The sequence below is a fragment of the Limanda limanda genome, chromosome 17 (genome assembly GCF_963576545.1).
Source record: "Limanda limanda chromosome 17, fLimLim1.1, whole genome shotgun sequence".
NCBI lineage: Eukaryota > Metazoa > Chordata > Actinopteri > Pleuronectiformes > Pleuronectidae > Limanda > Limanda limanda.
The window spans coordinates 22,557,747-22,574,310 of NC_083652.1; the positions used below are offsets into that span (position 1 = coordinate 22,557,747).

At 44.9% G+C, this 16,564-nt stretch overlaps 1 protein-coding gene across 1 annotated transcript in view; it reads right to left on the reverse strand.

Moving 5' to 3' along the window:
- The window catches only part of pde4a (phosphodiesterase 4A, cAMP-specific), a 52,136-nt gene extending 36,364 nt beyond the window's left edge, over positions 1-15,772 (reverse strand). The window contains exon 1 of the mRNA XM_061089968.1: positions 14,975-15,772. Coding sequence (XP_060945951.1) covers positions 14,975-15,261 — 287 coding nt within the window. The 5' untranslated portion in view covers positions 15,262-15,772. The remainder of the gene's footprint in view (positions 1-14,974) is intronic.
- Between the last annotated feature and the right edge of the window lie 792 nt (positions 15,773-16,564).

Genomic DNA, 16,564 nt, shown 5'->3' on the forward strand with positions numbered 1-16,564 from the left:
AGTGCTGTTATAATTGGCCCTAAGCGGGAGAATCACGTTAGTAAGAGAACAATAAGAGAATCTGTGTGATTATCCTAGATAGCAGTTAGATGTCATTAGTGAGGAAAAAAAAGCTCAGGATTATCTGTGTGGATTAATTTGTCCTGGATCTGCCTCAGGGCCGTTGCCTTGCAGCACGGCTGTGAATGCAACATATTTCTCTGATGACTCAATCCGTCTGTCATTTTTTTTTTATTCTTATGTCATTCGCTGCCCTGACGTCCTTGGAATTCTTCCTTTCTGTTAAGCAGAAGCCATATACTAGTTTCAGACATGGACAAAAAAATATTGTTCCCCTGAGTTCCAATGCGGCCTTTTCGTTTCCACCTCCTCTCCTCGTGTCACGCCACGTCACGTCACACCAGCAGCTGGAACCAGCTCAGCGTCTGTCTGACTTCATCTCACGTCACATGGGCGAGGACAGACCTGTCCACTCGTCCTGTCCACTCACCTGAACGCTCTGTCATGTAAACGTAGTGTCGACCGCAGGGAAGAGGACGGCCGCCCTGATGTTGCCAAAGTAAAAGGTCAATGATGTGTATTCTGGTCGGCCGAGAGGTTGATTGAAGGAAAGGAACGTGGACCCAGTACTTACAAGGACAATGATGTTTATTACACAAAAGTAGAACAGGTCAGGACGAGCTCTAGAAGTCGGAGAAATCACCCAGGCCAAATAGTGAAAATCTGTCTTCTCCTTGCAGGGCAAGAAGTTTTATAGGTGGGAGGTGGGACCCCAACCCTAGAGATAACATGACATCACACAACAGGGCCATCAGCCCAAATAAGGACGTGTTTTGCACATAAAGATGATAATCCAATGGTCATGGACCTTCCCTTTACCCCCATCCATTTGCTGGGCAGAGGTCATTCCCTAAGTCAAAGGTCTTTCCAAAGAGGGACAGACCTTCTTGAATAAACATCTGGAGGACTCTCTGGAAATGTCTGAGAGTCACGAAGATAAGCATCATAAATATCGTCCAGTCATTATATTTTAACACCTGCTAAAATCATTTACTCTAGTGAATACACGACATCAGCAAAAGCATAAATGATGGATGTGATTGAATGCAAAAAGACGCCCAGCTCCTGTTGTCTTTCCTAGTCTCGGACCGTAAATGAATGTCTTCTTTTGACAAGTGTTAGATGTACGTCTAAGATGTTGATGGTGTTAGAATTCCCTGCTAATGGGATCAGAAGCAGGAGATGAATAACTCTATATTTATCAGCTGAGAATCCTGTGAACCTGGGGAGCCAAGTGCCCATGACTGATGGCAAAATGATGGAGGGAGAAGCTGTGATTGAATAATGAGGCCTGGGCGTCGTGGCAGGAGAGGCGGCGAGAGTCTAGCAGAGCGTTCCAAACCGTCGGAGTCGGGCTGTGAGACTCAGCAGTCTGTCCAAACAGAATGGATGTCTCCCACTCCGCCTGTCCCCAGACGCTCCGCCACAGCGGCCGTGCCAGCCGGGCTCTCTCTCTCTCCGCTGCCTGCTCTGTGGTCCGCTCTCACTTTTCCACTGGCAGCAACAGTGCGGAAACTACTGGAAAGTCGGGGAGCAAAGTTCAGGACTATTTCGAGCCAGTGGACAGAACTTCCTGATGGCGCAATTTCATGGTGACAAACGCTTCACCGTCGTGATGAGCACATCTTTATGAGCTGCCCTGGGGGGTGTGCAGAATGAGGACATTACACACAAACTCACACAAGTCCTTCACATATAAATACACACACACGCACACACACACTTACATGCATGCAAACGCACACTGACATTCTGATGCACGACCACATGTCCCTGCGAGGGCTCTAACGGAGCATGCAGCAGCAGCAGCCACACTCAATATCTGCCTTCTACATATTGAAACACGGAATGGAAACTGAAATAAAGCTCAATAAAACACTGGGAGCTGAGGCTGGTTTGGTTTAATCTCATTACACTGAGAGCCCCGGGGCTTCTCTCTCTCCCCCCCCTATTTATAGCACCCTAAGAAAGAGAGAGAGAGGGGGGGGGGGCGGGGGCAGGACTTCATGTACACAACATCTCTCTGGCCTGTGAAGCCAAGGCTGTGAGCGACAAGGGCCTCGGCCAATCAGAGGGAGGTCTTATACGTCAAATTTGGTGCGACAAAATACACAATTGCCGGAGATCTGTGATGACAGCCGCCCTCGTTCCGTATCCTCCAGACACTCGGCGCCTTCTCCTTCACCACGTTTACCTTCTGTTATTCTCCGCTCAACCTTCTCCTCACACCTTCTCCCCCCGGCGTCCACCTCCCTCACTCCACCTGTTTCCTGGGCTCAGGGGGTCGTCTCATATTAAAGCAGGCGACGTGTTCTCGACCTGGAACACCCACTTCCTCTCTTTTTCCCTTTTCCTCCTCTGCTGCTGCTGCCATGAAACAGGGACGTTTCACCGGTATCTTCTTGCATTGAAACTGAGCTCGAGGATGGAAATTTTTTTCAATTGATCAAGCAGATTTTTCCCCCACTTTCCAGTCTGTGGCTATGCAGACTGTGCTGATGCAAACACACACACGCGGATTAGGTGTCCTTGCTCAGGGACACAGAAACCTTTCAAGTTCTTCCTGGAAAAAAACTGCCGGCAACAACATTGAGGAGCTCAGAGGAGGAAAGCTGTGTGGAGCGGGAGAGGACTCAATCCTGATCTTCTCAAAGGAAACCTCTCACCACAAAACACCTCTCCATCCACACAAGTGATCGCACAATAACCCCCCCTTTGATACACACATGCACAACAACGAGAGGACAAAATAGCAAACCTATGCCTCACTGTAGTTAATTACTTTGCCTTTGTTGGGGTGAAATCGACTCCCAGGCTGAATCAGCACCATTAGAAAACCCATCCACCAAGAGTTTAATGGAGGTAGTTTCTGAGAGGCTCACTGCTGTTGACCCAAACACACACACACACACACACACACACACACATGTAGGGTTGCAAAATTCCGGGAATATTCAAAGTTGGAAACTGTCCATGGGAATTAACGGGAATTAACGGGAATATACGGGAATTAACAGGAATAAACTGGAAATGTTGTGAGTAATTTATACTAACTGTATTTACCTTGTCATATACAGACATAAATATAAACATTTTGTTTTGTCATAGGCTGATTTGAGTCCTGAGGAAACTTTGGGCACTTGACTATATGCTTCTGCATCGTTGTGTCATTCTTAACATAGGTCTTTGTACAGTATTTGCAAATGTACACAGCCTTTCCTTCTACATTGGATGGGGTGAAATGTCTCCACACATGAGAGAGTGCACGTGGCATTGTTCTGTAGAATAAGATGAGAACAAAGTTTGTAAAAAAACACTAATGCAATGCCAGAGATATAAATAGTTAGCCAAACAATTGGAATCGTCTGTAAACATATTTTACAATTGATGGATAAATGAATGGAAATAGTCTAGATGAACAGATGAACAATCCTCAATCAGCATGCTAATATATTTTCCCAGTAATATCATGGAAACTTACCTGACTAGTCCTGCACTCTACAGCAGGCCTCAATAGCCCTGCTGTAGAGTGAAGGATGCTGGGAGTTATCTGTGCATGTGATGGAAGAATGACCAGTGGAGGGTTGAAACTCAACGTTCCATACATCTTTAAAATAGAGTTTTGAATGATGTTTTTATTGCTCAGCGTTGAATTTGCATAGTTGTTTTTTTTCAAAATTCCCAAAATTCCCCAGCTTAATATTCCCGTGGAAAGTTTCCGGTAAATGTTTGGAAACTTTCCGGAAACTAACCCTAACCCTTTCCGCCCATTTGCAACCCTACACACATGCACACACAAGTTTAAAGGTACCTCCCTAAATCCTCAGGCCATGTTTCTTCCCCCCTCTCTGCCTCCGACAGCCTCGATGCTGAGTGTTAATGTGCGAGCGAGTGCGTGACCTACAAGAAACAGGCTCACTGCTCTGACAAGAGAGGTTATGCTCACACATTGATCCAGCAGAGGTCAGGAGCCGGAGCAGAGGCGTGCATCCGCCTGTGCACCCCCCCCCGTCAGTCGCCTGCTCATCATAAGCCGCCTCCTACTCCAGCACAAACCCCGGCTGCAGCTGCACAGTTTGCATGTGCTGTTTTCTTTATGTATAAATATTTATGTTCCTCGCTCAAACCTGCTGCATCTGTTTTATTTCGGGGGGGGGGGGGGTCACTGCATCGCTATGTTTCACTGGAAGGAGAATATTTACAAAGAATATTGAAATGAACTGATTTAAATGTATCTTGGATTAGTCATTAAGGTGAAAACAAGCATGCTTTTATTTTATTGACTGTCTAGTTCAGATCACAATCTTTTTTTTTACTTCAGCAGCATTCCGGTTTCATTTGTGTTCTAAATGTTTGTAGAGGGTTTGTTCATTCCCTGATTTATGTGATTTTATTTCTAAAAACATGCCAGTTTTATGGCTGTTGAGTGTTTTTTCAGATTTATGGAGTCATAAAAAAAAGAGTCATAAAATCATTATGACTGTAAAATGCCAAAAACATGTTTATTCAATTTTCTGACTTCTGATCTGGACATTTAAGCCAATTTGGTTGGTATTTAATGCCTCATTTTCTTATTATTAAAAATGTTGCCCATATTTACCTGTAGTGTCTTGCCTTTAGACAGAATTTCAGAGGGAAATAATGTAGAAAAAACTAAACACAAAATCATTTCATAAAATATAACATGTTATAGATTAAATTACTTAAACATTTATAAAATTTGCTCACATCAATTTCGTCAGTAGGGATATAGGTCACTCCCAGGAGCCATAGTTCCACATTCAGATAGTTAAAGTAAATTTGATTAATGATACTCAGACTTTTATTAAGATTGTACTGCTGCCATTGAGGTAAAAGTTTGGAAGAATTCCTCCCTGCCAAATGAATGATAATTCATATTTGCCGGCTGATTTGGTTTTACTTTCAAATGAACCCACTATGAAATATTTAGAGGCACATTTGGCTTTAACCCTCGTTCTGTTATTGTTTTGATAGCGACTGAACATTATTTGCTGTTGTTTGCAGCCGTTGAGCTCAGTCAGAAACGAGCACGGGCAAAAAACATTTGCTGTCATATTTCTGTCCCAGGCAAACCATGCTCCACATCTGCCAACACTGTCTGCTCACAAAAATGATGAATTATATTGACCAGAATCAAAATGGAGGACTGAACAAAGCCTGGGCCGTCCTGCATCTGCTGGGATGGGGCCACTGGAGGAGAAAGTCGTGTTTGGTGAGGTAAGTGGGTGTTCAGGCCATCTGTCCCTCTTCATTAAACAGGACTGACACTCTATCACTCTATTATCCACTGAAGCTGACACTCTGCCAGCAGATTTGGGCGAGAACAGTGTCCCGGGGCGGGAGCTCTGGAAGAGGTTCCTCAGATGAGACGTTGGCTTCAGCAATCAGCTGAGCGAGCAGGCGCTCTTCATCCGTGTCGGTCCGTGCCGAGTGCGGTCTCCAGGTGCGCTCCCTCATCCTCTTCACTTCTGATTTGTTGTGAGTTCCTGATTTGAACCAGACTCTCCGTGTGCTCCCCCGACGCACCTCGCATTAGTCTGACACGCCGCTCTGCTCGACAGGTCTAGGCCATTTGTGCTTTCTGCTCCACTGTGTGTGTGTGGGGCTGTGTGTGTGTGTGTGTGTGTGTGTGTGTGTGTGTGTGTGTGTGTGTGTGTGTGTGTGTGTGTGTGTGTGTGTGTGTGTGTGTGTGTGTGTGTGTGCTGCACTGACACACAGATGACAAGAAGGTCTGTCAGTCTCAGTCACTTCAGACTGATGTGCACAGCCCAGCAGCCTAAAGCACATTGCAGCAGGGTCGTCCCCTCGGTGGCGTCACTCCTGCATCAGAGACGTGTGTTGGTCTGTCTCACCGGAGGAAACACACAACATCCTCATTCACATATTTGTCTTGTGAGGAAATCTAGATGCAGAGCGAGCATCGGAGAAGAAGCGTTTTCTCTCTCTTGAAGCGAGAAACACTCATTTTGAAATTGAATATTTTGACACCTCAGCGCTGAAGACATGGTTTGAAGTGGCTGACTTGATTACGCTAAAAAAGGTATTTTCCCTTCGCTTCCTCTCAGAGCCTATGGGCTTAGAGAATAAATTACTATTTCTGCTACTAAGAAGCTTTATTTTTTTGTGTCAGATGAAAAGTAAATCCAAGGAAGGGTTAGCTCTGAATCCACACGGGTGGTTTCGAGTGCATATTTTCATCTCACAGGCTAATTATGAACTGTTTTAGCTTCGGATCGACTGCTCTTTGATGTGCAGGACAGTTTGAACTCACTCTTTAAGAGGAGATGATTTTTCTTTTGTCATATGATGAAGACGGCTTTGTCTGAGAAATGGCTCAAACATTTATACATGAGTATTGAAATACCTTGAAGGAGGAGGTTATATGAAGCATCCATTCAGAATGTTCACTCTGAACAGTGAAGGGCAGTTTACTCCACACTGGGCCCATGAGGGGTTTTGAGATTCAGATCTGGCTTTGAACGTTTCTGTTGTGATAAATTCACAACAGAGACGCTGTGTGCCTGATGCCGACGTAGGCACGAACAAGGCTAACAGAGAGAATCTGGCGAGCTGCGGAGAACTGGCGAAGACACAATGGAGCGACACAACTGAGAGCAGAGACAGAGATGAAATCGATACTCCTCCATTTACAGCTGGGAGCGCAGGGAGGATAGAGGATCAAAATGAGAAAAATGCAGTGATCAGAGTCTATTTTATTTGAACAAAAGAGTGATCCAAACAGTGTTATTTGATAGGAAGGAGCCAGCGTGAAGCGTATCATAATCAAAATGGACATCTTGAGAGTGGGTAACAGCAGGAAACTATAATGGCACTCAGTGGAGCAGCAGCCTCCGCCAAGGCCCAACCGTTCCCTCAGCGGCAGATGTAGGATTTTTAATCAGGGGCTATAAAGGGGACACACAATTTACACACAGGGGACAAAACCCATCCACAATCCTGAATCAGTGAGATGCACATTGAATCAGTCCTTGTTCACTGTTAGCTGTATAGCTTCAAGTAAAGCCCCAGACCTTTGAATTTAGAAAATGTTTCCTTTTTCAAACATCGTGTTCTTCAACAAAGCTTAGAAACCAAAAATATAACAATTACATTATCATTATTTATTATTAGTTTTGTAACTAAGTAAGGGGCTAGTTTGTTTTTAAGAAATGTATCTGATTTCAGATTGGGCCAGTGCCACTCACACTCAGAAATATCAGTTCCCTAAAGGTGCCTGTTTTTCTTTCATCAAGATCCATAAACTATTCCCTGGGGAAACTGGGAAAATCTTTAAAAAATCTATCTCACAATGCTTCAGAAAGTCAGAGAGAATTCCCAGATCCACCTCCTGATCAAGATCTTTACCGAAAAAGGGATCTACCCTGACCGATTCTGCTTCCTTCCACCAAGGGTTGCGATATTTTATGGAGTAGTTTTTGTGTAATTTTTTAAAAAGACTAGCATATAACCACTTTAAGGATTCAGTGTAAGAATTAATTAAAATGCAAAGATGTCAGGGTCGACTCGTGTTGGAAACTGACTGTGAGTTGCCAGTGGGCGGGGTTTCTGATGAGCCAGCCGGAGACAAAGTGATGAGCGGAGCGCGGACACAAAGAGGAGCCTTGGATGACAGCTGTCTTCCTTCCCTCCGAGTCCAGCAACCTGTTCGGTGTCATCGCTAACAGATCTCCAAGGATGGGTGTCTCTGGGATCCGCCTGAGCCAACCCCCCGAAAAGTGAGCGCCCTGCCAGTACACGGATCTGCCTCCAGACACTAATTAGCGCCGCAAGTAGCTGGGGAAAGCACAGTGTATTCACAGAGGAGCGCAATCTGTAGCTTAAACAGATGGTTCCACAGCACAAAGCAGATAACAGGCCGATTACTTAACGCTATTAAAACACGTTTGTCGGGACGGTTCCTAAATACTCTCCGTGTGAGACTCGGTTTGTTTCCCGGAGTGTGGGAATGCAAATGTGTGATCGACAACAAAATACTGCTGTTGTGCTAATTAACTGGAGCTGTAGCTCATTATGAACTAAATTATGCTGGCAACCGGCCAGTGAGGCAGGAGAAGGAGCAGTTCATCAACGCTGGATTCTAGGTTGACAAGGAGGCGGAGGGGAGAGAAAGTGTAAAGAATGGATGAGGGAGGGAGGAGGGAGGCTCGGGTAAGAAACTGTTGCAGAGAACTGAACAGGAAACGGACTCTGATCGTGTGGGCTTGAGGTCGGCGGACTCCGGTTCAGAGGCAGAACTCGACAAACGTTCACTTTCTCACTTCAGGAAACACACGACTCGTAACGCACGTCCGGAAGCATCTGCCGCACAACGGCAACTCACACAGTCGACACCATCAAGTGGCTCCTTTTTTGGGTAAATTAAATCTATTCCACAAATGCACAAAACAAGTAACCATGGCAACAGGATCGCGGGGGAAGAGCTGTTCAGTGTCACTCATTCATTTCTGGTGCTGGAACTTCCCAGACCCGTTATTGGCCTTGGGACCTGATGACTGATTGGCTCGTAGTAAGTAGCGTGACCAAAAGACGCTCGCAAGAAAAAAGGCAGCGGGGGTGGGAAGAGGAGGCAGACTGACACTGTTAGGAGAAGGGAGGGGGGGGTGGGGGGGGGGGAGTGGGTGTTCAGGAGACGGAGACAAAAATAGACGAGTGAGCTCAGTTGCAGACAGTGATTCTCCAAACAATTATCCAAAACACAATTAACACCCAGAATCCCCCGGTTGTACGCCGTCCGTCCTGAGATCTGGGACTGTGGGGGGGGGGGGGGGCTCCAACCCGTATCGATCACAGTAACACACAATATCGGCTTTTTCCTCTCAACCTTGTCCGAAAGAATTTCAGCAGCAGCTCTCCGGCTGATTGATCGTCCGAACCCTCCAGATGAGGTGAGGACCAGCTGCTCGGTGATTGAATGACCTCCGAGGGACTGAGGTCATTCTCCAGGTCATTCACTTTCCAACCAATCAAATACTAATTACTCTGTCCGGGTCCCCAATAAAAAAGTCAATTCACGTAACTTAGCTATAAAAAACTATTCTATCTGTCTATATTTGTCATTATAATGATAAAAACAGAATATCAGAATATGAAGCCACGTTTTTTTACTCGAAACAAATATTTACCGAGTAACTTAATCCCCAATCCCTTACGGCCCCTTTACAAGTCATGTTTCTCCACACAAAACACAAACAGTGATACTTTTTGAAGCTGTTTGAGGTCCAGACAATATTTTGGATAATATATATTATACTGTTTGTTTTTTTATTATCTGCTTAGATTTCAATATAAATCGGATACCATGAGTTTTTAAAAAAAGTTTAACTTTGCTGACAAAACAGCCTCAAAAACAGAAGAAAAACCCCTCACATGCTCCTAAAGCTGTTCTCATATCTTTAGTGTTCTACAGGCATTGGTTGGAGAAGGATCTAATTTTTATGTGAAGGCTGTAGGTTTTATTTATTTAATGTTTACTAATTTATTTATTTCTTTAACACAAATCATTTAAGAGAAATTATTGAAGAATTTTATTGTCTTTTTAAAAAAATAATCAGGATTGGGCTTCCGTTCGGTTCCATTACTCCAAGTTAGACAAACGTGCACTGCCACTAATTTAAGTTGAATATTAACAGCTTTCTGTATATCGATGCACATCAATCTGCATTGAGATGATAGTCGATGCATATCAGTCACTGTGTTCCACCTCTTGTACGCTCTCTACATGAACTGTTTACCTGCTCAAAGAGGATTTGTCAAACTAGAAACGGTGGCCCCCGAAATCAGACTCTGCATATCCACATGCACAATCTGTTTACTTGATCCCAGGAATATTGTCAATATTTAAGGGTTTGGAGAAAATACATTCCCAGTGAGTGCATGTACATAAAAGCCTTTATAGCAGCATGAGAGGAGACGTCCTCGGAGCTGCTGATCACGGGCTGGACTGGATGTGAGCTAGCCCCCGAGCTAGAGTCACAGAGCTGATGGATCCACACAGATGTTCACGAAGCCGGATGAATCCAGCGAGGGGTTGAGGCCCCCAGCTCAACCCATTCCCAACGAATTCCACTTTTCGGACGTAAGCAGACAGGCAGATAACACAATTTCTCCGATATGTAAAGAGGACGAGAGTAATAAGAACACAACGGAAATCCTCCCGGCCCTCCCACTGCCAGGAGAACAGATGAAACGAGGCCTATATCGCAATCCATACAGGCTCCGGGTCAGACAGTAACCTGTGCACAGCCCACTCAGAAACACCTACACACACACACACACACACACACACACACACACACACACACACACACACACACACACACACACGCATTTCACCACAACTCATGACACAACATTCATCTACCGGCCTCCATTCCTCCACGCTACCCTCCTTCCTGTTTAGTGTGTGGCACAAACACCCACAGATCGCACACATCACCTCAGCAATGTGCACACACACACACACACACACACACACACACACACACACACACACACACTGAACACACACACACACACACACACTGCACACATGAACGCACACACAGAGTTCGAGCCAGCTTGGTGTGCTCTCAGAACTGAGCTTGTCAGAATCAAATTATCTCTCTCTCTTTCTCCCTCTCTCTCTCTCTGCCCTCTCATGGTTTTGCCGCCCACAGAAGGAGAAGGCCAGGCAGAGTCAGTCCCAATGCACTGAAGATTCGGGCTGTCTCAGTTTGTGTGTGTGTGTGTGTTTGTGTGTGTGTGTGTTTGTGTGTCCCGGGGACTAAAATACAACTCAGCCCTTCCTCCAGTCAGCTGGAGTTGGCCCTTCTCCCAGGGGCCTGCCAGGGAGGCCGTCTGTGGCATCGGGAAAAAAAAAATGAAGAACTATCGACAACAAATAACAACAAACAGGACTCAGACAATCCTCACAAGACCCACCACACTCTCATTGATGCGTTATTAGTGGAATAATCCTGTTTCACGTGTGGTAGGAGTAGATTTGGGCTTCACACTGAGAAGAGTCGGACGAAATCCAACATGAAAAATAACTTCCAGTCGCAGGAACATCTGAGGACTTCAGGCCACACAGAGGACAGAGTGAAAGAGGGATACCGCCTTAAATATGAAGTCCCATAACCAACCAACCTAAATCCATCCCTTGTTGTACAGCTTTGACTCTTTAGATAAATAGAAGATAAGCTTTTTGATAGTAATAAAAAAAATATCCACGTGCTGCATTCAGTGTCTTGTAAAGAGGATAAATGGAGCAGTAAGAACAGAGTAATCATATCAAAATGTTGCCGTTCCATGACTCACTTAATGAAATGTCTTTAATCTAATCTGCTTGATTAACATGCTCGGTGTAATTTAATTTAAGTGCTGGTCGAGTGGATGTAGCTGGAGAGGCTCAGGTATCGTGTAATTCTACCTTGTTTGTCTCCAAGTGTCTGTCAACGTCCTCACAGTGCAGGGATTTTTATTTCTTTTCTTTTCACTGTCAAGGCTGAGAGCAGCCAATCAGAGCAGGGCTTTTCAACCGGGGGTCCGCGGCCCCCTGGTGGTCCGCGACGGCATTGCAGGGGGTCCGCGAAATTCGCTTTGATATTTCGACACATTTCCAGATTATTCTTGAATATCGTGAAAAATATATATAATAAGAAAAATATGTCTACAATAATATAAAGTTGCTGGTGATCATGAGGTTAAACTTCAGTAGGTCTCAATTGTTCGTGTTATATTGTATGATTATCATTTGTGACATATTCTGCATTACTTTGTCATCTTCCCTCTTCAGTTGTAGCCCCAGTTTATGTTGATTGTTATTGATCACCGTTACTTTAACATTCTCTCAACATGTCAGCTTCATGTCTGTACATTTAAGTCATGAATGTTGTATATTGATGTTCATATGGTTCTGAGATGCAGTACAACTACAAACTACATTTTAATTATGTTTCCAATTCTTAAGCACTGAAAATTAACCATTTTTGTTGTTTTTACACAGATTTTTCTAGATTTGTTTGAGGTTTTTAAATAAAACCAACATGGAAAACCAAATGTTAAAACTTCCTTCTATCCACATGCACAAAGGCACACACAGTGGGCTGCAGATTACTTTCTAGTCAGAATGGTCCCTGGGACAAAACCAGTTGAAAACCCTGAATTAGAGGCTGAGAGCATCTGTGTGACAGGGGCCGGCCACAAAAGTCCAGGAAACCCTTCATAACTTTGAAACATCTCATTGATGGCACAGAGTCCAACTAAAGCTCCACTTCATTGGGGGTCAGAGGTCAGAGGTCAGCATCAGCTACTCTTTGGAGTTGTTTGCTTTAACCACGAGACCTCCCACACAACCTGGTGATGGCCTCATGGGCTCGAGTGTCCACGGTGGCGGTATCCACAGTGCAGCCACTCGACCTTTGGTGCCATTAGAAGCCACCGGCGCCTCGAGCCTCTTATCAACCAACATGTAACATGTGCCCCCCCCCCCCCCCTCCCAAAACTGTGACTGCTGTTTACAGATGTGGCTCCTGCGTCTGGAGTGGGCGGAGTCCCATCTGAAGTTCAGTTCAAGTTGGGAAGACATTCACAGATTCGGACTTCCCGGATCAATAAGTCATAAGCGAAACGTTGTTAAAGCACAAACGCTTATTGAACATTTTATATAAAAAATATTTCCCAAAATTATGCAAAATCCCTTCTTCCCAAAATTATTACTGTAGCATAGCCAACAGGACTCACAGAACCTGTGAAGTTATTTTGGTGAAAATTTACAGTATTACAGTGGAGTTATTGAATAATATCGTAAAAAAAAATTCCCAAAATTAAACAAAACCACATTTTCCTAAACGTAGTGCTGTAGCATAGCCAGCAGGAGACCCTGGATCTATGACGTGATTTTGGTGACAATATACATTATGAGACCGAAGTTATTGAATAATATTCATATTTAATATTTCCCAAAATTATACAAAACACAATTTTTCCAAACTTAGTGCTGTAGCATAGCAAGTAGGAGACCCTGGATCTATGACGTGATTTTGGTGACAACATACAATAGTAGAACGAAGTTATTGAATAATATTCATATCTAATATTTCCCAAAATTATACAAAAACACTTTTCCCAAAAGTTATTGCTGAAGCATAGCCAGCAGGAGACCCTGGATCTGTGACGTGATTTTGGTGACAATATACCGTATGAGACCGAAGTTATTGAATCATATTCATATTTAATATTTCCCAAAATTATACAAAACACAATTTTTCCAAACTTAGTGCTGTAGCATAGCCATCAGGAGACGCTGGACCGGTGTCATGATTTTGGTGAGAATTTACAGTATTAGCCCGAAGTTATTGAATATTTTATATAAAAAATATTTCCCAAAATTATGCGAAATCACTTTTTTTCAAAAATTAGTACTGTAGCATAGCCAACAGGACTCACTGAACCTGTAAAGGGATTTTGGTAAAAATTTACAGTATAACAGTGAAGCTATTGAATAATCTTCATTAAAATATTTCCAAAAATTATGATAAATGACATTTTTTTAAACTTTGTAGTGTAGCATAGTCAGCACCTGTGACATGATTTTGGTGAGAATATACAGTATATCAATGAGGTAATTGAATATTTTTGTAATATCTCTTTTCGGTGTTGCACTTTGTAGACGATCCCTGGCTGCACGTAGACACCCATGTTGTGTGTCCATCACGGAGGACGAGTCGTATTGATGTAGGGACGGGAATCGGCAGGGAGCTCCCGATACCATACTATCACGATACTTAGGTGGAGAAACGATATGTATTGCGATTCTTTGGGTATTGCGATTCTGTAAGTATTGCGATTCGATATTACGATTTCATGCGATTTCTTTTGGTTATTATTTTTTTAAATACTGGACCATGGAAACATGTTGAATCATACCTTCAAATACAACACAGTCAAATTCACTGCTTTACAAGTTTTATTTCAAATATTAACATTAACTTAATGACTGCCGGGCAGCCAATAGAGAAAATAAATAAAAATGTTCCCTATTATTGTATAGCCCCTGTAAACTGCACACAAACTGACAGATTAAGAAATGTGTGTCACTTAGGCTACTTTTAAACAATAAATAAAAGGTAAATTAAATAGAATGAATAAAAGTTCATTCATTATTTCAACTTTGAAATAAACAAAAACTAGGCTATGCTTTATTGTTGTCTGCATAGGCGATGCAAAGCTAGTGCTTGGGTATGTTTAGATTCTTGTGCAAAAACAAGACACCACCCCCCCCCATATATCCCCCCGTATAGACCAATAAATATGTTTAAAACATAAAAAAAAATGTTTTTAAAAAATCGATTTTTGAGGCAGCATGGCGATTTAAAATCGTCAGAATCGCGATTTGTAACTGAATCGATTTTTATATTGATGAAAACTCGCCTGTAGCCCGTTGTCCACATTACTACGGAGGGAATTATGCAGCGTTTGTGCTTTAACAACGTTTCGCTTATGACTTATTGATCCGGGAAGTCAGACCCTGTGAGGGTCTTCCCAACTTTACTGAACTCTCCCATCTGAACCAGTCTCTCTCCAAAGACGCAGAATAACGCATCAGCGGTGAGAACCCACGCGTCCCCCCCCCCCCCCCCCTTCTTACCGGTTCACGCACACTGCGTTATCACGCGTCCGTCAGAATGCCCCCCCCCCCTCCCCTCCCCCTCCCCCCGGTTTACGCATATGCCCCCCGTGGGCTGTCAGGAGCTATTATTGGGATGTTTGTTTGGAAAGCAACACACACACACACACACACACACACACACACACACACACACACACACACACACACGCACACACACACACACACACACACACACACACACACACACACACACTCCCCTACCGTTTGTTCCCCACGCAGTTCCCGATGGACGTGTTGGTGGTCCCGTGGAAGGAGGACGGCCAGGACATGCGGGACTTCTTCAGCCCGGGCCGGTCGCTCCGGTCCACGGCGTCCGAGCGCTCCATGTGCCGGTGGCAGGTGTCGGAGTAGCCCCGGTGCTTGATCTTGATGGGGGTCCGGGGCTGTCTCCACAGATGCTGGGGGGGCTTCAGGGTCGCCTGTCCCTCCCTGGGGACCGGGAGCGACAGGGACAGGCTCTTCTTCGAGCATGGTGGTGGTTCCATCATAGTGCAAAACACACAAAAAATCCAAAGATCGATATAACTTATTGATTATATAATATGGCTGTAATCGCTTATTTCAAAGCCCAAAGGGTCTCATGTCCCTCTGTGCCTCCGGGTCTCTGAGAGAGGACAGATCCAAAGGGACCAGGTCCAGCACAGATCCAAAGGGGACCAGGTCCAGCACAGCAGCCCAGATGTGAACCTTGTTTTGTGAAGAACATCAAGAACTGTCACAGTGGGTTTTCATGACGGCTCGTCCAGAACCCAGTCCGGCGCTGATCCGCTTCTTCTTCCCTTTTCAGCCCAGACTCCCAGCGGCTCTGCGGGGATCCGCTCCGGTCCTGCGGGCTCCTGGGGACGAGACGCCGGTCCTGCTGCTGCTGCTGCTCCGGAAGTTTGACGCTCCGTCGCCCATGGCGCACACCGGGAGGAGCTGCCTTTATGTCCCCGGGTTTATTGCTTCTTATCAGACACTTATTGCAGAGAGACGCACAGATCGCTCGGCGCTGGCGCTTCTCCCCCCCCCCCCCCCCCTCTCTCTCTCTCTCTCTCTCTCTCTCTCTCTCTCTCTCTCTCTCTCTCTCTCTCCGTCTCTCGCCTTCTCTCTCTCTCTCTCTCTCTGGTATTTATATAAGTATTATTGCTGCCCGTTGTCCCTCAGCTGAGCCAGAATCACCAGATCTATACCAAAGCAAATTTCCATTAAAAAAGTCCTGTCAGTGTGTCACGGTTCATGTGGAGGCGCCCCCCCCGCTGGAGTGTCCAGTGATTCCTCCTCCATGGAGATGTTGGATCCTCCAGATGTTGAGCTGGACTCAAGGTGCGTCCTCCTCCTCCTCACAGAGACTCATCCTCCCTTCAGTAGAAAAAGAGAAGAATGGTTTGGATTGTGTCTCGATCCTTTGTCCTGTGCGATCCGGGTTTTTGGATTTGGTCAGAAAGCATCAAACAGAGAAACAAACTGATTAGTGCGGAGAAGCTGATCCGTGTGGTCCATCATCTCTCCATCATCTCTCCATCATCTGTCCATCATCTCTCCATCATCTCTCCATCATCTCTCCATCCTCCACATCCTCCACATCCTCCTATATGCAGGAGTTCGACGACAAACATTGGCTTCACCACCACCTCTCCCTCACTCCCTCTCTCTCTCTCTCCCTCTCTCTCCCTCCCTCTCTCTCTCTCTCTCTCTGTCACTCCCTCCCTCTCTCTCCCTCCCCCTCTCTCTCTCTCTCTCTCTCTCTCTCTCTCTCTCTCTCTCTCTCTCTCTCTCTCCTCTCTCTCTCTCTCCCTCTCTCTCTCTCTC